Genomic DNA, 26,948 nt, shown 5'->3' with positions numbered 1-26,948 from the left:
GTAAAACTTATTCAATTAAAATATTCAGACCAGTATTTGTCAGCCAGGTAGCTAGTGTCACACTTCACTTATTTTGGTGAATTTTACCTACAGACGGACGCTCAAAACTCATTTACCCGATATTCAAAGCAACAAACTTGCAATACGGATGCCAACATTCTCCACCGGAAGCGACCTTCCGTTGGGCTAGTAATTGACAACACTCAACTCAGATAATTATTCTCCGAAGCTCAATACGCCGACCAGTTGAAGAGTGCGGTTCATTGGGCGCTAAGTAACAAGCTTCCCCTGCTGACGTCGTACAGTAAATCAAGAACATTGTGCACTTTGCGATTGCAGGGTACTTAACAGCTAACTAATTTATTGGATTACCATAACTTGTCGTACAAGTGTGTTTGTTTTTTTTTTATTATTATATATCGGCGGCACTACCCACTCAATCTAACTCTGCTGATAAAATCAACAAACTAAGGTAAGTTTCTTGACCTTGATCCATCAACTAACCGTCGGCTGAGTTCTAAAGCTGGATATATGCTAATTAATCATGTATGCACTACAACGAGGGTACTATCTCTTGGCAGTTGTCTGGAAGGTGTTGAAACCTTCTAGTCAACTAAATTTGACATTTTATTAGTGTCCTGAAAGTGTGGAACGATTATGACCTAACATACATATTCTAAAGAACTAGAAGAGTGAAAAAAATACTCTGACGTCTCACTCCGGATCGGCACATACATGACGAAGTGGTTCTGACGCAAGTGAAAATGTAAACCCCCATTAGCTTGCACGACAACCGTGGTTGTTTGCGTGAAAGGTGCTGATTGCGGCTAGCGCCTGTAAAACGATAGCAAATGGGTAGTTATTAAATATCTATTACTGTAAGCTTTCCCTTGAACTACACTCATGAAACGGAGAAGCCTGAATGGCCTGGTGCTGTGTAATCTAATGACAGTTTGCAATCCATTGCGCATATATGAATTTAAAAAATAGCGAGCAGCCTTCGTTGGGATTTCTGAGTAGGAAAGGCGTAGAGCGATCCCGGTAGGTCAACTCACCCTGTACCATCAACTACGCAGCCAGTGCATGTCTAGTTTGAATTTATTCTGATTATCCCACCCGAGGGTACCAATCAACACTTAGTGATTCCAAACGATATGAGATGGTACTTTGCCACAGCTCTCCTCCGCAATGCAATCAACAAGCAAACACCAGAATATCACGTTGCCAGTAGAGTGCAACACGCGGAAGACCCTAAACATTGATCCCGGCATAGGATGCAAAGGTGGGCCAGTATATAATTCTATTCTCTAGTCAGCCCCCCGGGTCACACGTTGGAATCATCAATTAAAGTGCAATGGGACAATTCTAAGCGAAACAACCGCGCATATTGATCGGCACGTGCTCTCCATCGTTGTAGGATTGTTTTGTTTACCCACTTTGTGGGCGTGGTTGTAATCGAGGAAGATGACGCCCGTGGCAACATGTAGCCGCGGCTCTATTAGGCGAAATGTGTATTAGAAGGTTGGTTAGATTTTTTCAGTATTGCATGTGGTAAGCAATGACTTCAGATAGAACTAGTTCTATGTAACACGCTGATAATCTCTGTGGCAGTGAAATTAGGAACTTACAAAATAAATGCGGCTTAATTCAAATCAAATAGAAATTAACCGAATGCCCCCTTTTCACCCATTTCGTTATTTTATTGTCCTTGGCAAAACGTCAATTCTAACATTACTGGGTACGTAATATCCCTCCAACGCTCTCGGTTCATGGCTGCTCCTCTCCAGTTGTGGGGGCACCTTGTCCTTCCCTAGGTATCAACTTGGTGAAACGATCTTGTTCATTGCACCTGTCGTCGTATTGTGCCAACCGGATTCTCTTTCGAATACCGTTTTCTCAGGATATTCTCGCAACTTGTTCAGCTCAGCGTTTTCATCGCCATCCTATGCGCTACCAATGATTGTTCTCAACATCCATCGCTTAAAAACTCCCAGCCTTAAACATTATCTACGTCTCATGTGCCCATAGGGAGCAATCGTCTAATTAGCGATTTGTACTGGAGCTAAATCTGTTCAACCGCAGCTTCTTGTGAAGCCCGTAGCATGCACGACTTCCACTCATTGTACGCCTCCGGATCTCACGACTATTATGATTTTTCGCATAGTAACCAGTGAGCCGAGATAAACAAATTTGTGGACTAACTCGAACGCATCGCCATTGATCGTCACAATACGACTCACGGCACTTTTCGAGGAATTGTTTCAAACGGAAGATTTGGTCCGTGCTAGACCGTCCTTCAATGAATTACTTAGTCTAAGACTGTGATGGCTTGCGTTGTAGAAGTCTTCTCCAGTTCATTCGGTCCATGGCTGCTTCTCAGGGCATGAAGACTGCTCAGGTCCTCTTCAACTTGATCGATTTACCGTACTCGCTATGCACCTCTCTCAGTTGTACTCGTCGGATTAGTTTCATCCATCCTTCAATAAGGCCGGCCTGATAACTTCCCACGAATCTATTTGCTATAGGCGAAAGTCGCTGTAAGATGATTTGTGATAGGCGGTACTAAGAGCACGATAACGTTCACAGTCTAACTTATCGTCTTTCTTGTGGATTGGGTAGATAATCCTATTCTTCGACTCCTCCAGCAACTTTACGGTATCCCAAATCCTTGTTATCAGTCCTGCTGGAAGCAGGTACGATCATATTTTTGGAGGTATCGAACTCAATATGTCGGAGGCCGTTTTCATTGGTAACCTGAAGAGCACTGAAATGTTCAATCACCGGATTATATACCTCCTCCGGTCCAACCAGACCGTCGCTATTCCTAGTGATAATCTTTAAGCTCCAACTGCGCGTAGAATGAGAGATACGCGCGTTGATGATGCTGATGTTGAAGAAGCGGCTCTTGATCCTCAACCTACCATTCGTGGCTTGATCGACTCATACCCCTTCACCAGCTTCTGCATCTCACCCATCTCAATTGGGAACAACTTCCCAGCCCATGTCTATCGCCGCAGATGGTATGATCATCCCGAAACGTATGCACCAAGCATCCTTTCCGGTCGTGGACGTACTAACAAGACAGTAGCTTAGGAGCACAGACGCTGCTTTGAGCCGTACCTGACCTGCAAACAGAAGCTCTATTGTAGTTTTTAGAGCTAACCAAGCTGCACCATAGGAAGATGAAGTGCTTTTCAGCCCTAAACGTGGTTTAAATTGTATTTATATTTTATGGTTTTTTACAATACTTTGAATGTTGAGTGGACATTTTCCTTCTTTTAATATGAGCTGTGCATTTTATATCTTACTAGCTAATACCCATCGCGCGTTGCTGCGATTTTCAACGAAATAGGAGGAAAACACAATTTGTTCCAAAGTATATAATCTCCAACTAATAGCACACAAACACGCCCCATAACAAATACCTACTGTGTATAATTTTTTACGGAAATCGGTTAAGCCGTTTGGGAGTCTATAAATCATATACATACAAACTTTGACTTTTATATGTATAGATTGTCAAATATGTCTAAAAAATTGAGCGATATCTCTTTTTTCATTCTACATAAAGTTAAAAAAGGTCAGATTCAAATTTCACAAGACCCAACTAAAGAACTATCCCGAATAGAAATGTACAGTAAAAAAACTATGATTTTCACTGTGACAGTACAGTAATTTTACAATAATTTACAGTAAGTTTTAGTGTTATGCTACAATACAAACACAATAAACTTTAACGTTTTTACAGTAAATTTCAATGTAAAATAGACTTTTACAGTGAAAAATGGGGGTGGTTATGTATCTTAACATTAAAAAAATCAATTTTTCTCCATACATATTTTTCTCGAAAGCAGTAAAATTTAATGTGAATACACTGTATCAGTTTTTTGCCGAACAGTGAAATTTATTGTTACATGAAATTTTATTGTAAATCTACTGTGAGAACTTGGCATCGAACAATGTTGAAACAGTAATAACTATAATATTTATTGTTTTATGATTGTTTGTAGGGTAAATGCTATTGTAAAATTCTATCCGGGATGATATGTAAAGTGTATGAGCTGAGCGTAGTATTTAAAAAATATTTTACGTATTTTATTATTTATACATTCATCATCTTTAAACTATTTTTTCGATAATGAAGTTGTGGCCTTCTTTATAGTTATTCAAAGAAAAGTTTTTTTTGTTGTGCAGTTTCTCGATTACTGGTACTTCAGGCAAATATACTTTCATTTTAGAATCATAATATCATCTATTATTCGAATCAAAAAATTACCTTCCTCCAGTATCGATAACACAGTCTTAGCCCTAAATTCAAAGTAATGAAAAAATGAAACTTTTTCACTCTTGTCGATTGCATTCGACTAAATGAAATTCGGCCAAACGGAATTGGGCAAACTGACATTCGGCTAAATGACATTCAGTTAAAGGACATTCGGATAAATGACATTCGGCCAAGTGGCAATCGGCCAAGTGGCAATCGGCCAAATTTATTTCGGCCAACTGACATTCGGCTAAATGACATTCGGTTAAAGGCCATTCGGCTAAATGGCATTCGGCCAAATGGCATTCGGCCAAGCGGCATTCTGCCAAGCGGCATTCGGCCAAGCGGCATTCTGCCAAGTGGCATTCGGCCAAGTGGCCTAATAGTTTTGGCCAAACAATCCTTTCGGTCTAATAATATTCGGCCAAACGGTATTCGGTTGAATGGACCATTCGGTCAAATGGCATATATTCAACATTTCTGAATTTTTCATTTATGCATATCAAAATGAAAAGTCGGAAAACATCCTAAAAAAATCATTTCATCTTAACAACTCCGGAACTGACGGCTCAAGAAATCCTTGGTAAAATGGTAGAAATACACTGACGGAGGGGGGCCGATTGAACGAGAAAGTAAAAGGCCACCGAGTTTTTGTGTCAAATTCAAATTCACACAAGCAAATTTGGCACGTTTGGTAATTGGCCCAGCTGTAGACAAAAGCAAATTGAATAACATAATAACATTTGAATTAATTGTCCCTTATTTTAAGTTAGTGTAAAATTGGTCCTTAGTTTTCAAATGTAGTTTTAAAAATATCATATTGTATTCACCTAATTTTAAGAAATTTAAATTGTAAAATCAAAAACTTGGCACCTTCAAGCTGTAATGCTATCGTGGCTTTCCAAATATACAGACTGAATAAAACAACAGATCGCTGATGAATAAACTAAAGATCATTTGTTTTATGTGACTTCCTTGAGAAAAAAAACATATAGGAATTTTCAGATTCAGATTCAATTTCGCTATGGTATGGTTTAATCGGCAATCCAGCAGTACTGTACATCCAGGACATCAGTCGTTTTAACCGTAAATACAAGTTGTATGTAATTTTTGGGTCAAGGGTCTAGGTAACTGCCAAGTGGGTTTGAAGTGCCTCACGATTCTTCATTCCATGGTGGAGCTGGCAGTACGAACAAACCATCGAGCGTAGTTGCTTGACTGTTGCTACCATGCAAATCAACTGTTGATGCTGTCAGTTTTTTTCTGTGTACAACAGGGTTGCTAGGATGATGCATAGGTGGATTCACCACTAGATGGCAGGGTAATCGTATGAAAAATCGCTAAAATCAGTTGTTTCTTAGGGCATGTTCAGGAGTGTTTCATTTCTAGATTCATAATTTTGACAGTTCTATAATATAAAACTGAAAATTTTAAAACTAGAACTTGCTGTCTCGTCAGCAGCAGTTTTCGCGGGTGTTCCATTCAGTTTAGAATTTATGTCTCGCGATGCCTTTAGCGTTGCTGCATTCAAATTTATTTTTCCCCGGTCTATCGGGTCTAAGTGTCTGTGCTGAGTACTCTCCATGTATTTAAAATACAGTTCTAAACGTGTTTTAAAATCAGAAACAAATAGTACGCCGTCGTATAACAGTTTTAAATTTTAAAACAAAACTGTTCGAAATTATAAAACAAAACGCTCTGCTGGGGATGTGAATGTTTCAGTTCCAGTTCTATTTTGAAACTCCTATACAAAATAAAACGCTCCTGAACATGCCCTTAATGCATTCGTTATAAGGCTGTCTATAAGCTGAGTAGTTTGCATAAATGAGAAAGGCATAATTATGCTACCACATACATTTAGTAATACTCCTTCCTGTTGCATTGATCAAAATTATATTTATTTATTTATTTATTTATTTTCATCTGACCTAGTTGGTCTTAATGAATATGGGCGATAATAAAAAGCCAATTTGAGTGAAACATTTTAAAAATATTTCTATTATATTTCACCGACAAATCTTTCTCTGATCTGATCGGACCTATGGCAAACAATCCGCGCTTCGTAATTAATCGAATTGTATACCTTGACAGGTACCTATCGACCTCTAGCGAAACTCAATCAAGAGCTAATTATATTCTAGTCACCCAGTGCTAGTCTTCCGGGCGAAATAGAATTCATTGTTTGAACATTCACACCACCATTGATCATTTTGAGTGAGAATGTGCACACAAAACAGCTTCGGTGACCCCCGAGACTGCCCTTTGGTGACGACTGATGGTTATTAAATTGCATCTAAGTTGTTGATTCGTGTCGGAAAGACCCTTCACCCTAGCATTCCTTTTCGAGGAAAGGAACTTGACAACTTAACGCGGACAATCTTATTCGTTGCCACGGGAGGAAAAGTTGGGGTAGGCTTTCTGAAGCCAGCTAAATTTAGCTTGCGTCACAAACCACAATAAGCGTAAGTAGATCGGGTGATTGCCGGTTGTGTCGAAAAGGCAAAAAAGGTAGTAAAATTAAGTGTTACAACTTAACATCTTTCGTGTTTCCTTCAATCGAGACAGCCTGATGACGTTCGTTTTTTTTTTTTTGCTTATTTAGCGTCGGATCAAGACACACACTAGTATATTAATTCTTGGATCACATTTCTTGATCCTTTTCTGAGAATCTTTTTCCCTAATCATTACACAAATGTGCAGCAGAGACAGAATAACACCTATTGGTCGGTAGCATTAACAAATTCCATAGGAAAACGTGCCACTAACTGGGCAAAAGATTACACACGCGTTATCAAATTAATCATTCATTTATGGGCAGCCTTTGACGGAACGAGAGCCATTAGTGCAGGTGATGTCAGGTGTAATTATAGGTTGAGTGTAGGGAAATCCTTGGAAATACACAATGTATGCTGTTGTGGATTATTCTCTTATTCACAGGAGTTTAAATTTTAGCCAATGACTCCTGTTACGACCATAACAAGAACATTTTAAAAATCTTCGAAAAAGTGTACCTACTTCTTCCATAGAATCCGTTTGCTGTTATTGGAACCACAATAGACCTATTACCTGCAGTGACTGAACAGGAAGTGCATCGTGCATAAATTATAAAACGTATCGCGTAGAAGCAACCCTCCAGCAATCAACATGCGTAACCCGCCTCGTGTAACAGACGACAAAAAAAACGCATTCCTTTCTAACGCAGCTATATAATTTTTCATTTATGTAAACACTGAAAGGGAAACCGGTCCTGGCTGCAAGTGACTTTGATCTTCAAAATAGCCTATCGGGAAACCGAGCGCGCCGTCATCCGGTCCCATGTCCATCGCCTCTTTCTAACCTGCTCTCGTTCATGGTCCAACACTGCGGTACTCTGGTATTCGACAACCACTTGGAAGTACATACAGCACATTCAATTATGCAATACCGATTGATAGAAAAACCGATTAAATTACTGCGCACTACAGAAACCTGTCAAGACGTTTATTAAATAACAATCATAAGATCACGCGGACTCGAGATAAAGTAATTACAATTTATTATAATGTATGTATTTGCACCCACCACACCACTTCGCCAATCGTCGAGACCTGTGAAGTATTTAGTGTGAACAACCTTGCACGGGCCAGCGTACGCGCGCTTCTCTCGATGTAACGGCCATTTGTCATTAGAGTACGTGCTACTACTGAGCGCACTACTCCACACTAGACGGCACTGTCGTCATTTGGGGGGGGAGTGGGAGACTTCAAACGCATGCGCTCCCGATACGATCTCCGCATCTCGTCGGGCATTCAAATTGCTGCGAGGCGACCGGACAACTAATTATTTTTTATCAATGAAACTTGCGGAGGCATCGGATTCCGTTCCAAATACCCTCGGAAACGGTTAGATTACCCGGTCGTTCGCCATCTGGCTGCCTTCCGGAAATAAATTTATCGTTTATCGTTATGTAAACACATTATCGGCAGTTGAATCGTCAATAGTATGGTGGTAATACAACTAATTAAATCAAACTAGCTTATCTGTGGGCAGGTTGGCGGACAGAAAAAAAATCTGCGGCTGTTACGGCGGCGGCGGTGAGAATCGCGGAAAGCCAATTTGCATTGTAATCAGTTGAGAAAGCAATGCGTTTGTGTCTCTATCGTGGCAATCCCGCAGCGCCGGCTGATTAGTAATTGTTTGTTCATCCATGTAACGTTATGCCCGTTGAGTTGCGATTTATGGTACTTAAAACATTAGCAAACAATGGTCGTTGTAGGGCAAAATCTTCTGAAGGGGATGCGTAGATTCGCAATTTTACAATCCGATTGCGGTATATTGACAATACTAACATAACAGTTCCTTGTTGGTACAATGCCGTTATTTGTTGATTGGCTCAGAACTGGCGGATTACGTGGGTAGTACTACCGACTCGAAAATACCCGAGTGGGTAATTACCCACTCGAAACTGGAACAATCTTAAAGTTTAAAAATTTCCAGGTGTGTGTTCCGCGTCTGAAATTTTCGATGTACCACAATTATTTTATGAGAATGCAGGGTTTTATATCTAAAGTGAAAAGGCGATAAATCCCTAATAATGAACCCATCCTTCCAATGTTCATTAGACTGTTCAGAAAAAAATAATTTTTGAAAACTCACCCCGGCCGCCCGTGAATCGATTTCTATTCCCACCAAGATTCTTTGCTCCAAAGTTGAACTAAATTTGACAAGCTTAATTACTGGACCAACGTGCTTCAAGTTTGTGTGAAATTTTTCTGCAATTTGTATGGATAAATCGCGTCCTCGCATTTTCACCGCTAGCTGGCCCTGCCTGCATCAGATTCTCACTACAAGTACCAACTAGGAAAGTCAATTTAATTGACTGCAACTTTGTTGAAGACTGCAAGTCAATCTAGCTTTGAGATGAAAAGTTATTATTTCAGCTACAAAATTTTAGTTCCACATTTCATTGATTAAAGAGCGCTAAACTTAATTTTCAAAGAAGAGAGATAGAATATTGACATGTTCAAAAGAGTTGCTGCAAAATATCTGTTCAACAACAAATTTTCTTAACCAAAGCATAACTCATATTGTAAAGTAAAATCTATCCAAGTGTGCTTGAAAAGATTTTAGTTCAACTAAACCGAACAATTATTTCACAAAAATATAAAGTTCGTGGAATCGACTACTGATACTACAATGCACTGTTAGGCCTCATGAAAAACTGACTCAGACACCACTTCGTTCTTATATTAATAACTTATCATATCAAAGCAGTATTGATTTGCAGTCTTCAACAACGTTGTTGTCAATCAAATCATCGTTCCTAGTGCAACTTGCAGTAGAAATCTGATTCAGACAGTGTCACATAGCGGTGAAAATGCGAGCTAGTGAATTTCTCTATATAAATTATAGAAAAATTTTAAGCTGTTGGTCCGGTAGTTAATCTTGTCCGATTTCGTTCAAATTTGAAGCAGACATTTCTGGTGGGACTAGTTATCTACTCAGGGGTAGGCCGATGGTAGTATTTTTTTCATGTCACTCTAATGCTCCTTACTACTCAGTCGGCTAAAATTGTACTTATGATCAGATAATGACGGTTCGAGCTCATTAGGTACTCATGTGTAATACCATCAGAGCAGAGGGTTACATCTAACACCTCTTCCATTCGAGTTCGTGCAAATGTGTTGTGCAATTTCCTACATTGATTACACTGCGAAACAAAATTAAAAAAATGTAGAAGCTGATCGAAAAAATGGCGAATGTTTGGGATCTCAGGAAGAAATTTAAAAAAAAATGGAACTGGGCTTCACAGTTTAAAACCAAAGTTTGTATGGAGAACTAGGGTGGTTCTACAGAGCAGATATCAATGAAAATGGTCATCTTAAATTTTCGCATAAAGTCTTACATAAAATGCTCATTACATCGAAAAAGGAATCTATGCAATTTTTAAGCTCAATCGGACATTATTAAGGGGGTGCGGCGTTTGAATATTGATTTCATAATATTCCAAAAAATCCAAAGAGGGGAAAATGTACATGAAACATTGAAAATCGATTTTTTGTCAAAATATGTCTAAAAATAACATGAAACATCAGCCTCTAGCATAGAAACAAACGAAAACAACTTTAATTTTTTTTAGTTCCAAGGACTTAGAAATTGTCGAAAAAAAATTGAAAATCAAAAATTGTATTGTAATGCTTCATGATTTCAAAAAAAATTCCCAACGAACTGGACTTGGGAATAAAAAAATAAAAAGATAGCAGGGATTAAGTGCTCCAACTACATCAATGTGAAAAGACTTTAGAAAAAATTGAAACGGAACTCCAAAGTTTAAAACCAAACTTTTGTGAAATTTCTAAAAAATGCATGTTTTAGGTGAAAATGGGCATTTGTGATCAAATTTTCCCATCCAACTGGGCTTGGGAGCAGAACAAATAAAAAGATTGCAAGGATTTAGGGTTCCAACTAAATGATCACGAAGAAATTAAAAAAAATTGTACGGGACTTCACAGTTTAAAACCAAAATTTTGTGAAATTTAAAAAAATACATCTTTTAGGTGAAAATGAGTATTTTTGATCGAGTTTTCCCAACGAACTGAGATTGATTGGGAGCAAAACAATTTAATCTAAAAAATGTTATTTTTAAAAATTTCACAGAACTTTGGTTTTAAACTGTTTCGTTCCAATTTATCTCAAAAATTTCTTCACGACGATTTAGTTGGAACCCTAAATCCCTGCCATCTTTTTATTTGTTCTGCTCCCAAGCCCAGTTCGCTGGAATTTTTTTTTTAAATTATGAGGCATTACAAAAAAAATTTGATTTTCGAGTTTTTTTTTTCAAAAATTTCTAATTCCTTGGAACTAGAAAAAATTAAATTTGTTTTTAGCGGTTTTTATTTGTTTTGACACTACATGCTGATATTTCATGTTACTTTTAGATATATTTCGACAAAAAAATCGATTTTCACCATTTCATGTTGCAGTTTTTGGAATATTATGAAATCAATATTCAAACGCTGCCCCCCCCCCCCCTTAATGATGTCCGATTGAGCTAAAAAATTGCATAGATTCATTTTTCGATGTAATAAGCATTTTATGTAAGACTTTATGCGAAAATTTAAGGTGACCATTTTCATTGATATCTGTCCTGAAGAACCACCCTAGTTCCCAGTCAAAAAAGTAACATAATCAATCCAACGCGAATTAAAATTCAAAATGCCGCAAAAGACAAATTAGTCGTAAGAAACAAAAAAATATCAAAACAATTCAACACTTCGTAGCCAAATCGAAAATGTCTTTTTCATGTACCAAAATCAAGCTAAAAAGACGAGAGAGTGATGCTACTTTCTAAACCACAGCATGCATGTAAATGCAATTTCATTATTTCTCTCGCAAACTTTTTTTCGCTATGCTAATATACGATATTTACTTCTCGTTGTTCGATTCCATGGATTTACGAGATGGCGATGATATTGGAACACATTGCTATAATTTCATGTTATTAAAATTTAAATTAAGATCGAGAATTACTGCTACTAGTTTCCGTAGAATCAAAAGAAGCAGGGACATTGTCTTTATTATTTTGTTTTGTGTGTATATAAACATATTTTGTGCAGACAGTAAACGGGGGTGGATCTATTGTCGTTTTGCGTTCATTGAATGGACATAAGAATTTTAAGTCTGCTTCGCAGTTAACAATCGTTAGGCATAAAAAGTTTTCTCGCGCTAAAAAACCGTAGTACACAAAAAACAGCTACAAGAGATTCCTGGTAAATGTCACAAACTTCGGCGAAAATATTTGAAGCGTAAATGATGACGAAAAATACTTCACATTTTCTAATAGAACTGACGTAACCGAAAGAGAATTCTATACCGATCAAAAAATCTTCATTCCAGAAAAGCTAAATTTGGACAAAAAATATTAGTTGGGGTCTGGGGCAACCATTTCAGAAGCTGTATGTACCGTAAATTCCTAGACCTGATTTTTTTTCAAAAATATACAAAAACATCACACAAATGACAAAATTGTTTTATCTGATCCTGCATCATGTCATTATGCAAAAAAAACCAATGCTTGATTGAACCCCTGAATTATTGATTTTTTTATGATAATCCACCTAATATACCGTATGTTCGACCCATCCAATCATTTTGGCCAATACACAACTTGTGTATGAGAATGGCTAGCAAGCTGCCGCACAATTAAAATCTAGGATTATAAGAGGTGCAGAAAAGGTAGATATCAATGTCGTGCAGACCATGATGAAACCAGTAAAGGGAATTGTATAAACAATTGAGGAAGAGCTTTCAATATTTTTACATATCTGTCAAATGTAAAGCTACTTTAAAATGGAGACTTTGAAATGTGTATCCTTCTATACAATATATTTTCGTTTAGTCCACCTACTTCTGAATAACTCGTTGAGGGTGACAGAACTCCACTTTAAGGGCATCTCTGGCTTGTTCCTATAGTCAGTGTTTCGTTTCCAAGTGTAATTGGAATTTAACAGCTTATAAGCATTGAGTTGATCCAGTGCATTGTGTACAAATCAAACCAATATTTTCTCGTAGCATTGGCCAAAGCATTCTTCAACCTCAAACAACGTCGTGCAACTATGAAGGTCAGAGTACCATATGTTAATTCTGTGAGGTTACTGCTACATACTGCAACGAGGAGAAACGGCACGTAATATCATTATTTTCTAGCCTTCAAATGTTCTGGTATCTTTCCAATAATCTTTACAATATTTCTCTTTTTGAAAATCATAAAACGAAACACGAATCTTCATTGTGATATGTTGGCCTACTTGACTCAAATTTGGAAAACTCTTCGAGTGGCATGGAGAACCTTGCTACTAATACATCATACTGTTCAATAATAGGGGCCCCTTAGTTCAATAGCGCCAACGGGCCTCGAGTGCTTTTAAGACGGCCCTGTTCCCTGCTTAGCATTCGAAGCGAATGTACTTGTGGCCGGGTTCCAGTTAAACCAACCGGCAAAAGAGCTAGAATTCTCCCTGGCTTTCGCCGAAACTCCGACTCAAATGCCATAATCGATTTAGACTCTGAATCGGTTGAATAATTTGAACCGGAATTTTGTCGAAAAGCGGCCCAAATTCCAAGTGTCATCGAACACAGTCAATTAATGAGGGAGAGAGAGAGATTTATAGATAGTGCTCGTCCTTACGTATAATTTTAAAAATTAATTTTGTAGCCTCTATTGCATACATCAATATTATTGGATAACCTTTAGTCACAGACAAACAGACGTAACAGCTTGAAGAAAATTCTAAAAAAATCATCGCCCACGGTATACTAGCGACATCTGTTGAACACATTGCACAAAATGGGTCTCTGGCAACCATAGCAAATAAATTTTTTTCAACCGAAATCCTGGCAACAATGTCCACACCACTTGTCAAATGCAAGATGATAAATGAAAGGTAAGCATTGTTGCAGTTGTTAAATTTGAAGAGCGAAATAGAAAAATCGGCTATGTTATGTACTTCAATTCGCCATGGGATAATGATTGTAATTGGCAGATTTAAAGAATGTAGAGTAAGGACTGCATTTTTAAAACTCAACATAACAATTTATTGTTACGGAAAATTAAGCAACACCAACATTATTTTTCTTTTCGTGCGAAGTAATCAATTCTAGTCCTTCTTTGGCTGATTCTTGTCTCTGTTTACTCTTTTTCGTCGCTTTTTTACCGTCACCGACCGGTATGCAATGATTTTTAACAATTCATGCCGTGGACACATGGACAGGAATACATTTTACGTTTGCGGATTATTTTGTTAGTTTTGGTTTGCATTAAAGATGCTAAACGCCTTTAGAGAAAGACTCGCCATCTCTACCGTTTGTTTATCTGTCAGTTTAATGTGCATTCCAATCGAGCAAGAGACCTGTCAGAAGCACCAAATCCTAAAAAATCACTTCGAATCCTTCTTGAACGAGGGCCATTGACAGGTCTCGTGTTCGAATGGAATCGATAGAGATGGCGAGTTGTTATTTAGAGGGATTCAGTGTCGATAGTTTGCATAAGATGAAAATGGCGGTACCCAATTTTTCTATGTATAAGTACAGTTGTCATTTTTCTTCAAAAAACCGATTAAACAAAAGGATATGAAGAAAAACAAACAAATGACGATACAATTATTTTTATCGGTAGATTAGAGATTTTTATCTGTCCCTAAGTCTTCGAATCAGAATATGCGAGGTGAAGCTCGACCTTTTCCCATTCGGCTCTTTATGCTTATTTCCAGGGTCGCGGACGTCATGTTTAATTTTACATGTATAAAAGTAATACACTTAAAAGTGACGAATGTTCCCACCTTTCTTTCCCTTCATCTTGATTTTCGGGTGGTGCGAAGTGACGCATTATGGCTATGTGTCAAAATCGCTTCACTAGCGCCACGCTCGGTGAGATGGCGCATTTTTCATAATTTAAATCGACCGTTTTTCTGGGGGCGATGAAAATTCATCTCGTGTTACGTCTGTTTGTCTGTGCTTTAGTCATATGTACTTAAAATGAGTAGAATATGTTTTATTAAGAGAATCAGAGGCTAAGCTAAGACTGCACGAAACATTAGACGGACATCCGATTTTTATAGATTGCAATCTGCAGATAGAAAAAATAAAATTTACATTTGATCAACAAGACAAGCAAAACTACTACACTTTCGAACCAACAGTACACCATTGCAACTATCATTACTGCAGCCTTTCTTCAGTAATCCTGCCAGCCACCCGTGCGGGCTTAACTCAATCTCAAACAGTTCCAATTATGCGAACATTATCGCTCTCACGGCAATTTGATAATCGACGGCACCCGATGCGTGTTTCTTGGACCCAACTCGCACACAATCCTCACCCATCATTCCATTCTCGGTGCAAGCTGTCTACAATTACACAAGGCGTGAAACGCGATCTCCGATTTTAAGAGCACCTCTGCAACCGAGGTGTAGACTAAGGCAATCCTTTCGCCCAACCCGCGACACAAAGCCGAAACGGGAGCAGCCCCCGCTGAAACGGTGACGACATCACCGGGACCATGCCGCCGTTCGCTGTGTTATCAGTGTGGTGGCGGGATGGTTTTTCCTCTACCATTCAGTTAGGTATATCATGCTTCTTTATTCTTTCGGCCGGCTGCTCGGGAAAGCTGCGGGAAAATTGTGCGCGCTTTGTGGGGAAAAACTTGTATAAAAGCACGACGAGGAACCACCGCCGGCGACAGTTCCAAATCGGCACAGATTTCGAGTGGAAGCTATCCTGACCAGGTGACAGTCCGCAAATTGCTGCTTTTGTATAGTTTCAGCAGTGAACAGTTTTTACCGGAAACCAGAACTTCATTCAAGAAGTTGAAGAATAAAGTGAGTCAACAGTTTTCTGAACAGTTTTGTCAGTTTGCGTTGCCGAAAAGCAACAAGTGGGACGGATTATTTTCCATTTGGCGACAGGTACAGTATTAACTGTGTATAAATGTGATTTTTAACTTTTGTATTTTAAATCCAATTAGTTAAGAACGATTCTCATGTGGAACTTTAAATCGGTGATTTTTAGTGTTAGCGGTAAATTCATACCTTGCATTTTTTTTTCAAGAAGATTTATGTGAATTTGTGAATCTAGTGAAATATTGCAAAGTGAAAATTTAATATAATTAGGCAAATTCGATTACGAATACTTGTTTTCCCACAATTTCACTAAATTACCATTTGAAAAAGGCTGAAAATATTTTCAGCTTTTTCATATACAACCTAACTGAGCAATTGTACGATGTATGGAATTGTGATTTTGAAGAAATTCTTCGTAAAATCTGTCCACGACTGGACTCAATCGTCTTCAAGTTGTACGAAATTTTTCAAATGCTCGAATATGATGATGTCTTTTTCATTTGTTTGTAGACACTTTCGCCTTAAGGTTAACTTTTGAAAAGGAAGTATGTGTTTTAGGTAAATGGGTACATCAGTTATGGAATCGGCGTTTCGAATTAGTCACATGAGAATCCGGCACTAACTTAGTGACAGGACTGAGCTAGCACCGGATAGACGCTCCTTTCCTTGCGGGACACACACTAGGGGTCTGCTCAGAAATACAAATAGTATTTTCCTTTTCTAGGGCTAGCGTCAATCCAGCGTTAATTTAGTCCTGTCCCGCGGTTATTTGTCGGATTCCGATAAGGTGAAGTCGAAACGCAAATTCCACAACTAATTTAATATAGTATAGAAAAAAATTGTTAACACCTTTTAGATGTATTACTGAGCAGAAGTTATAACTAATCAATGCAACATTGCAAACAAAATGTTCACATCAAAATCGTTCGAAAACGTAAAATTAGACTATCACTCGTTAAGACAAATTTCTGGGAAAACAATAAAATAAGATTATCATAGCTGGTAAAAATCAAATAAGAAACTTTTCTAAAATTTTGTGTTTTAAATTGAAGAGATGTACTTCAATAATGTTAATGTAAGATATTTTCAATTAAAATTATCATAAAAAGTTACTTGCAAAATTCAGCCATTTTTAAAGTATTTTGAATACAAATTCTGGAATAGTGAATATTTTTGAACACTTCATTTTAATACTGATATGATTCTTCATCGACAACGATACATTTTTCAAAATGAACAACATAAAAAATTGTTTTCTTAAATTTGCCATGCCATGGCAAGTTTCTTATCTGAAAGTTTTTTCTTTGGAAAACCTTTATTAGTTTAATTACTTTTTCAAAAAAATCTGTAAAAAATGTTTTTTTTCTTCAACGATATTTATTCAATTACACCTTATACTTACTCGAACAACATATTGTAGGTTTTTTGTGTGTGTTTTAATAAAGATTGATTGAATTAAAAATAAATTTTACTATAGCTGGTTTTCGAATTGAAAGTACAAAGTACTTGCTTCTTCTTGATTTTGTTTTTTGCTGGTTTACGCAATTTTCTCAGTGGTGCGCGTTCTTCTACATATTCCACGCGAACCTTAACGCCAAATTTATGCCTCGTTAATCATATTTTATATTGTCGGATGGTTTAGAAAGGGTTGATCACGCTGGATCTTGATGGGTCAAACAGAATGCCGTCAGTACCGACGTACCATCACGCCCAACAAAAAATTATCCATGGTTTGGGAGAGTTTTCAAACTGGACACTAACAGAGCATTATATTTATATGACCCTTAATGTTGTCGATTTGCCAAACACCTTTCTTAGTACATGTAGCCTGCGGCAAATCGAAGCAAGCGTTCACACGAGTAGCACAAATCACGTACGTGGGTGTCTACATTTTAGAGGGACTTACATCACCTTCACTTCTTTGCGGGGTACATCGATCGTACCAACAATCGCGAAACCACAGGGCTTCGGAAGAACCTTTTTTGATGACCGGTTTAAGACTCATTCAATTTTTTTATTGCTTATTACCTTTCCCATATTTTTCCACTTGCTTACACAGCGTTTCTTACAGAGGCGGAACCAGAAAAAAAAGTTTCAGAATGGGTCTGAATTTAATGAAAATCGATGTCTAAACTTGATGAAAGTGAAAAATTTGTTTTGAAAATGCAGAATTAAAAATAGATCAAATGTGTTATCTAAACTCGTTAGCTACAGTTCACCAAAACGATATCCATTTGAAATTTCTAAACAAGTTGAATATTTCGGAGGGGTTCCGGACCCCTCCCCTGGATCCGCCCCTGGTTTCTTATTTTGGCGAAAATTGAACCTACTAAAATGAGTAACTGCGAATGATTGATCGGTATGATAACTTGTCTCTTATGTAAAGTAGATAAAAGAGTAGACAAAGAACGTGTTTGAGTTGCACGACAAGAAAATTTCGAGCTGCAAAAACTACAAATTACAAAAAATAGTAAAAATATCTGCAAAATTTTTACGCTAGTTTTTCTTAGTTACATAGAAATACCAATGGGATAGATATGTGGGCATGGGCGGGAAAACAGGCCACCTTCTTAAAGCTGTAGCAAAGTATGAAGTAAGCTAAATCAATTATCATTGAGGAGACAACCTTGCCGTACGTACAGTGGGAATTGAAGTACCTATCCTAGGCCCAAGCAGTCATACATAAAATTAAAACTCTGATTTAAATGTAACATGAGATTTTTGGTGTTTCTGGAAATGCTGAAAACTGTTTGATTGATCTCAAATTTCTAAGACCAGAAGCTGTATATTTATCACTAAAAGATATGGAGTTCATCAGAGTCACACTCTTCCTGACGCAAGTGAACATAATGATTTATCGTCGTGAGTTACGAAGTTAGCGGGGCGTGGTAATAGGTCATGTGGACTCCCCCCAAAATATGCACGCTTTTAGCACTCCCAATGCAAAAATTGTCATCTTTGCGCGATTGTCACTCCGAGATTTACCGCTACAATAGCCCGTTTGCGCAAACAGCCGAACAGACAGACGATTATTATCGAAAAAGACGCAATTAAACGAAAGCAGTTCCACCAAAGGTCACTCGACACGAGTTTGAAAAGAGACGCTATATTGTTCCGTCCAGTGCGATTACCAGGTGTCCATGAAAAAGCCAACCTCGCGCTACAGTATATCCATGCATGATAAACTCGACTACACTGTCTAGAGCTTAAAAAATAGACATCCTTGCGTGATCTTGAAAGTGAAACAAAATTTAATTCATGTCCGCCGCGATGAATGAACTGTTTGGTCCGTTTCCCTCGTCATTCGTTCTTTCAATACAACAAATTCACGTTCGCATATGTCAGGTTTCAGACGCATACGGCATTTTGTTTCTATGCTAGCTCTAAGAGGGGCTATCGAGGAAAAGTGCACCAGATATAAATTACACTTATGCTTGAAAATGTAACTTATACCAACTTTTGCCTTCAAACTGTCCACATAATAATAATTAAATACTTTGGTTGGTGAATTAACATATATTTCCTCTGCACTCAAGCATTCGATTCTGCATGAAATTTCAGTCAGTTGAGAATTGAATGAATCAGAGAGACGTTGAAACTGAACGTTGAGTCCGTAAATTCAATCAGAGATAGGCAACTGAATTTTTAAAATTTGCGCCCTATGACACCGTCGCACTCAACTTAGTGATCGGGAATATAAACGTGGTAGTCATTAAAAACACGTTTAGGGCCAGTAACGTCATTTGCTTGCTTTGTATATAATATCACAATTCTGAGCTTATTTGGGTGAACTTGGGAGATATCTGTCACGACTGAATATTTCTGAGTCAGATCTTTCGAAATCATTAGCGGATTATCTTTGATCCGAAAGAAGAGATCAGATATGTTGAAACCATTTTAAACAATTTTAAATGATAAGTCCGAGTTTAACGAAAAATGTTGTTTGACATCCATTTTAACCATAATTCAGGTCTCAGGTGAAAACTGAAAGATACCGAAGTAAGTGATAGAAATGACGGGAGATATACTGCCGCTCTACGCATAATTGTCCCATGTATATAGGAAATATCACAACACATGGAACAGTTATGCTTATAGCGGCAGTATAATAAATTTAAAAACAAATCAGAAGATAGTATTAAGCAATAATGTGATCAGCAATCCCATTGATGTGTGACTGGATGCTACCGATTTTCTTAGCAACTGAATGCGTAAAATCTTTTTTTTATTTTTATTCACTTCGTTTATTTGATAGGCACAAATGCGTTAGCTTGGCGGTGCCAAATTCTTTTGTTTTTACATTTTGGATATTTTAAAACTAGGAGGTTACAATGTTGAAATTTTTTTTTATAAAACAGAAAAATTTTACAGCTATCTTAAGACTAGAAATAAGATTCTATATACAAGAGAGGAGGCAAAAGATTTTTTTTATGAAAATTTTAAAACAAGGAATTCAATAGTAATAGTTTTTTAGGAAATATTTACAGTTATCTTAAACTAACAATATAGTTTGGTACTGCGTAAAATCGTTATCAGTTAATGATCATAAAAACATCATTGTTTCACTCGCATACGTGCAAAATGATGAATGGGTAATGTCTGCGACACAACCGGAATATCGTGACGGCACTAGAGCTTTACTAGAATTGAAATCTAATGATGTGAACCGTTATCAACAATTAACCAACCACTCAACAGTTCCGAAAAATAGTCTTCTCAGTATGCAGTAGCCTGCCGATATTTATAGTCGTCCTGAATTTGCAAACTAGATATATCTCTATAGTTTAGGCACCGTAAAAAAGTCTTTATTTAAAATTTGAGCTCAATCGAAGGATAAAATGTCTTATAAATGTCACGAAACGTCGTAATATGGTAATCTGTTGTAATTTCGAATTTGTCGTTCTGGGACATGAAAAAATTTGAGTTGACATAAAACTTGAATTTAGAAATACAGTTTTCATTTTTTTCTTGAATGCACAATGTCAGGCAAATTTATGAAATGCCGAAACCTGGCGTCAATTCGAAAAAAAAATGTTCTAGGTTTTTTTTGAAAATCTTTCCTCAAAAAGCAAACGTTTACGAGATGAAGTAAGATTCGATGCTTCGCGTATTTTTAAGACTTTTGGCACCATAAACATTTATGCTACCTTTCGAAACCCAAGACTCCAAAAATTTTCAAAATGGCTAGCTTGATAAATACGAATTCGATTCTTGAATATAGAAAGGTATAGGTGAAAATTTCTTCACTTTGACTGTTTTATGCAACCCCTCCGAATCCGATTGGGCTGAAATTTTACATAGAATTTAGAATCTATGTACTAATACTTTTAAGGCTGTCCGGTTATAAAATTAGATGGTCATATTTTCCCATACATGCCATTGGCAGCCTAATATACAGTCTGCTGAATAAATTCTCCCTTGGTCGCCCTCAAACACTCAACTGATTTCATGAATACATAGTTCTTGAGCGGTTTTTCAAAACGTCATATCTGCAATGAGTTACTCTCTTTGTTTACTTTCTCTTTCGATTTTTACGGCGTCACTATAACACTTTTCACTTATTTTACAGTACAGATCGAAAGACGGTGGTTTTAACTGGCATATTATGCAAAGAGCTGAGGGATAAATGTTAAAGTGACCGAATTATTAACAGAAGAGAAAGTAAACAAAGAGAGTAACTCATTGCAGATATGACGTTTTGAAAAAACGCTCAAGAGTTCAAGATTTGCGGCTGGAATTTACGTGAAATGAGCGAAAGTCATATATGAATGAACATTGATCGAATCTTTTGGAAATCGGGTTTTTTTCATTATTTTTGCACGCTTCTTACTATAGGAAATAAATATAACGCTTGGTGACGGAACAACTATTAAAATAAATTTTTAGTATTATTCTATGGCAGAAGCGAGTTGATCGTTAGCGTTGTAAACCGATTTAAACAAAAATCCTCCTTCCGTAGCCTTCAAATACCTTGATTTCACAGTCTCCTAAGAAAATATTCCGTCCGTCATCTTCAAACACTTCATGTTGATGGCTTTGCCCGAAATATCCTGAACAAAATTAGTTTCCGCGTTTATTTATAAAAGTCATACTAACTTTGAAATTGAACAAAAATTGGTTAAAATTTCTTCGACTGATGTGTTCATTCTGCTCAATTTTCCACCGATGAATTTCAAACTTTGGGTACATTTAACAGGAAATAATAAGCAATAGGGTCGGCAAAAGCGTCATTACCAACGGATTACAAGCAAAACTGCCTTGACAAATCAGCAAAATTTCTTATAGGTTCGTATTTTGAGTAGTTGTCGCTCCCAATCAGAAGAATGAATCATATTAAGGGAAATTGCTCAGATTGTGAAACCAGTGGCGTAGCAAGAGGGGGGGGGGGGGCAAATCTAAGTCAGCTAAGCCAAAAGTTAAAATTATTTAAAAAATCGTCGAAAAACGAAAGATTCTTTTAGCAGATCATCAAAAGCTACTAGCATTTCTGACCGATAGTGGTAAAGAGACTAAAACACAATATGGGAGCTCGAACTCAGGTGAGCTGCGTACAGTTTGATGAACTTACCCTCTCCGGACGGTGTAATCTGACCTTCATTGTTGTAAGACGTTTGTTTGAGAATGAAGAGTACTTTCATCAAGAAGAAGGAATGATGGAGTAGGGCAGGTTAAATGTCCATTATTTGTACGTTATCCATACTACTTCTTCGTATATCTATCTATCTATCTATCTATATATATAAAAATCAAAGTTTGTATGTATATGATTTATAGACTCCCAAACGGCCTTATCGATTTCCGTAAAAAATTATACACAGTAGGCATTTGTTATGGAGCGTGTTTGTGTGCTATTAGTTGGGGATTATCTGCCCGCCAGATGGCGCTACGGAACAAATCCCTCCTATTTCGTTGAAAATCGCAGCTACGCGCGATGGGTATTAGCTAGTACTCCATAATTATCGGAAACCTAAAACGAAGCGCATTGCTCTTGCTTATTCTTGGAATACTTCATGTACTTCACATGTCATATCTGAATGTTTTAACAGTGACGATATTCAATGTCAGTAGCTATTAAACTTCGTTAACATTTTGACAAACATTGCAATTTTAGAAGATCACCACTAAACTAACATACCACACTTTTAAATCGACACGTAGCTGTCAATATATGGAAGCAAATATTTAATACCATTGTCAATAGATTTTTTTGAGTCATCTTCACTTAGTTCTTAGACCAATAAATGTTCTTTTTTTCTAGAAATAAGCACGATCGAAACGACAACAATGTCAATGATTCATTTGGCTAGATTTGAAAAAAAAATAGCAACATGCCAATAAAATTCATCTCGTATACACTGGCGGCTCCAGGTAGAAGCACGGCGAAGCAGGTCCCCTCCCCCCTCGCATTGCAACCAGAAATTTTTTTAGTAGTAAGACGTTTGTATGCATTTCGAAGACTGCCGAGGATTAGCCAAATTCTAGGTCGTTCTCCATACATGTCATTAGTAGCGTTTTCAACGAAATATCACTTTCCAAAACGTGAATCAGATATCTTTTGCCAGAAAGGCGGGCCGCTTCATTATTTATTTCAGAACCGAAGGAGAGTTGAAACAGAGGAGAGCTTAAACAAAGCCCATAACTAGCAAAACCATGCCGTTAGAGATCTGCTCAAAATGCTTTTGTTTTACATCTTTCGTATATGTTCTACAAAAGCTTTGCAACAGTGCTGTATGGTTTTTCTAGCAATGGACTTTGTTTGAGCTCTCCTCTGTTTCAGCTCACCTCGGTTTACCCTAGTTACTATAGTGACATTACTTCGTCCAGTGTTTTTTTAACTTCTTGATATATACTTAGTTGCGTTTCGGCTTCGCCTCATCAGAAACCGACATTAACTTATTGTCGGAATAGATTAGCGCCGGCTTGACGCAAATCCCTTAAAACTAAAACACACTTTGTGTTTCAAATATAAATATAGCATAGAACTTCTTGATGTTTCTGATATGATGAAATTAGACAAAGTCGATTTCCGCGTTTGGAATGAGCAATTTTTTATCTCTCAATCAATAATCAATTTCTTTTTTTCGAACCTATTATTATAAGCGGTACAAATAATTTTAATGCCAGTTACGTAAAACAGTCGAAATACAAAACACAATAGTAGATTTTGAGGTTAAGGTCAAGGTCTGGGACACACAAGCCTGCGTCAAAACATCCGGAAACGAATGTGTGTCATTTATTCACGATGTGCTTGAAAACCACCGTATGATAACTCGTAGCATGAAGAAAAAATTATGCAAGCCCGAAATGATAATCGAAAAGTAGATCAAGGATAGCATTTTGTATTAGAAACTGCGCCAAAGTGAACGGCGAATTATGATTTTCATTATTTTCTCCCACACAATCACCAGATCCGACAAGGTAGGCATCTTGGGTTCATCTGTAAAAACATACATAATACAAGGGCAAAGTAGTAAATGCATAAAATAGTCTACTTGAAACTGACCATCTTCACAGCAAGGGATTTCTAGAACAAAAAAAAGATCAACAACTACCGAAATCAGTGATAAGCCACGTTTCCGGCACTTTGACCACAGGGAAATCGCCGTTTCTGCCTGAACAGGCACCGCCGAGCGGCATAATTAATTTGCATCTAGTTAATTGGTCCGGGAGGGGAAACCTCCATCCACCTAGGAACCAAACTTCATACACCAACACCTGATGTGAAAGAAGAATAAATATTTTTTCAGGCACTGGAAAATATGATAATTAATAAAAATGAGTCTGTAGGTTTACCGTTCACTGATGGGATCTGTTGACAGAAACGATTAAACGTCCCTGGTTGGCTTTTGTTCATACGAAATGCAAGTGGAGGAATTAGTTTGCTGATCTGATTACAATGACGTCATTCGTCCCCTCTCTTCTCTAATTACATATTTCGTTTCCACAATAATTTGAATATTGATTATCTTAAACAAATATCTGTTTTTGTTCTATGAGGCAAAAATTGTATTGAGATTCCAAAAAAAAAACAACTAATCTAACTTAAAACAGAAATCAGTGTGAATCTCAGGAAAGCACAATTATCGCATTCCACGTAATTGACGGCCATTGAAGCAGTCTCATATCATAAATCACCGGTGTACATTTAAATCGTAAACTGTAACTGACTTAATGAGATGTAACAACTTTCCCGCCGTTCGTTATTATTGTATGAAATACCCCCACGTCTCGTTAAACCTATAATTTAAAAATTAAACATGCTTTCCTGCTTCATTTTCTGCCCGCGTATGCACTTATCGCCATCCTGCAATTTTTATTTATAGATTCTCAACCTTCCAACCCCCGCCGCACGCACCAAAACCAGCACCAGAGAAATGGCCACCCCGTCCACTGCGTCCGCCACATTCTCCCGGCGGGTCCTCGTCGCCGTGCTGGTATGCAGCCTGCTACTGGACCTGAGTTCCTTCACCGAGGCTCGACCTCAGGACGATCCGGCTTCAGTGGCTGAGGCGATCCGGCTCCTGCAGGAATTCGAAACAAAGCACGCCCAGCACGCTAGACCCAGGTAAGAGGAAAGCCTATTACTTAAACTATCTACCTTCAACTGTATATTACAAAATATATTGAATATATGAACAACCTTCGGGGCGGGGAATCGATTCGCGCTCCATAAATTAGAGTTATGAGTAACGATCGCCTCTGCGGACAGTTGAATCTATGTGTAGCTCGACGGGGAATTCCCGGTCGGACCAGAGAAATTGTCCGATTTGAACTTCGTTAAGGCCAGCACGGCCTACTGCACTATGAACGAACAGCAGTGGCAGGCTCTAGGGCAAAAGCGAGGCCATGTGCGTTGACAGATTTATTTTTGCTGGTTTTTCAGGTTTCGCTTCCACTTGCGCAAACCTTCCAGAGCTATTCGAAGAAAGACGCGAGATTCGTTGACCTCTTGCAGCGCAGCTGCACTGAAGGTTCATGAGCAGTTTGTTTGTGATTTTGTTTTTATGTTTTCATGTTCAATCGAAACACAAATGAGTTTTTGAGCAAGGACCGGATTCGCATCTTCAGCAGGATATCTAAGGTAGAAGAGGTGGATGTTAGTTTTTGTATCGAGAGCGAGAAAAGATAAAACAACGATTAAGTAGGGAACATGCATTTGGTAAAACAAAACAGCGGTTAGCACGTGTTCTGTGGCAGAGATGACGATTGTTAAAAATATTGTGATGCGAGATTTTATGTTAAAAAAAACAAGTTCTAAATTTCAATGACTGCTGTATTCTATTGAAAGCGGAACATTGACATCATGATGTTTTCTTTGACACGGGTCAAATCTCGCTCAACTTCGAATAACAACAAATTTACAGAAAATTGACAGAACAACCTGTTAGGATACCGATGGGATTGAAATTGTTTCCAAGCGTTCCACTCGGAACTTAAATTCAAATTACTAATACATGTGGAACTTGTGTTGAACTAGCATGATTATAATTAGTGGTACACAAACTGAAATTCTATTGAACCTTCAACTTTCCACGAGAAAATAACCTGTGTGCACTTCTTATCTCAAAATATCTCAGTCTTCCACAGCGAGAGCCTCTCCGAAACCAAATTAAGCAACTTTTTTTTTTGTTTTAGAAGCCGAATAAAAATTGTAACTAACCGAAATTTAGGATTCCCAAAAACCTAAGTTATTAAAAAATCGAGAACCGAAACGAAATCCAAAGTTTGTAAGGAAATTTTGCTTCACAACGGTTTAGTAGAAACCCTAAACACATGGTATTTTTTGGTTTAATTCTGTTCCGCAGTTCAATTCGTTTGGAAAATTTTTTAGTCAAAAGAAGGTAAAATGTCCCAAGGATGATGTCAAGAAATGCTCGCGAAAATTTTTTATTTTTCAATATTTTTATTTATTATCAAACAGGTATGGTGAATGTTTTCTTCATAACTTATATTTTTGCTTTAACATTAGACCACAACCTTTCATGCATTTTGAAATTAATTGGTCTCAAAATTTAGTTTATCATCTCTGAAAAAGTTTATAGGACACATTCCCTTTTTTAATATTTCCGTCAAATCGAAATTTTCGATTCTCTTACTTTTTATTTTTACTTTTTTATTTTCATTAATTTTATTCGTTTTGTTTTCAGATTACTCAATTGATTCGTGTTTATTTTTATAGGGGTTTTCAGATGCCTATTTTTTTGCAATAGAAAAACTAATTTTGAGACAAAGATGATAATATATTTTTCATGGAAATAACAGAAACAACTCATTCATCGTAATTTCGAAGAAGTTTTTGCTCTTATTTG

The 26,948-nt window shown here is 37.4% G+C and overlaps 1 protein-coding gene across 1 annotated transcript; it reads left to right on the top strand.

The window, feature by feature from the left end:
* The first annotated feature begins 13,645 nt into the window (after window positions 1–13,645).
* LOC131693575 (uncharacterized) lies at window positions 13,646–25,208 on the top strand. The gene is made up of 3 exons (XM_058981503.1): window positions 13,646–13,686; window positions 15,483–15,705; window positions 24,963–25,208. Exons 1-3 carry the CDS (start codon window positions 13,646–13,648, stop codon window positions 25,206–25,208), a joined length of 510 nt encoding a protein of 169 aa, XP_058837486.1.
* The last annotated feature ends 1,740 nt before the right edge of the window (window positions 25,209–26,948 follow it).

The sequence above is a fragment of the Topomyia yanbarensis genome, chromosome 1 (genome assembly GCF_030247195.1).
Source record: "Topomyia yanbarensis strain Yona2022 chromosome 1, ASM3024719v1, whole genome shotgun sequence".
Classification (NCBI taxonomy): Eukaryota; Metazoa; Arthropoda; class Insecta; order Diptera; family Culicidae; genus Topomyia; species Topomyia yanbarensis.
Note: the sequence above shows the minus strand (reverse complement) of the source record. Positions and strands in the feature narration are given on the sequence as shown.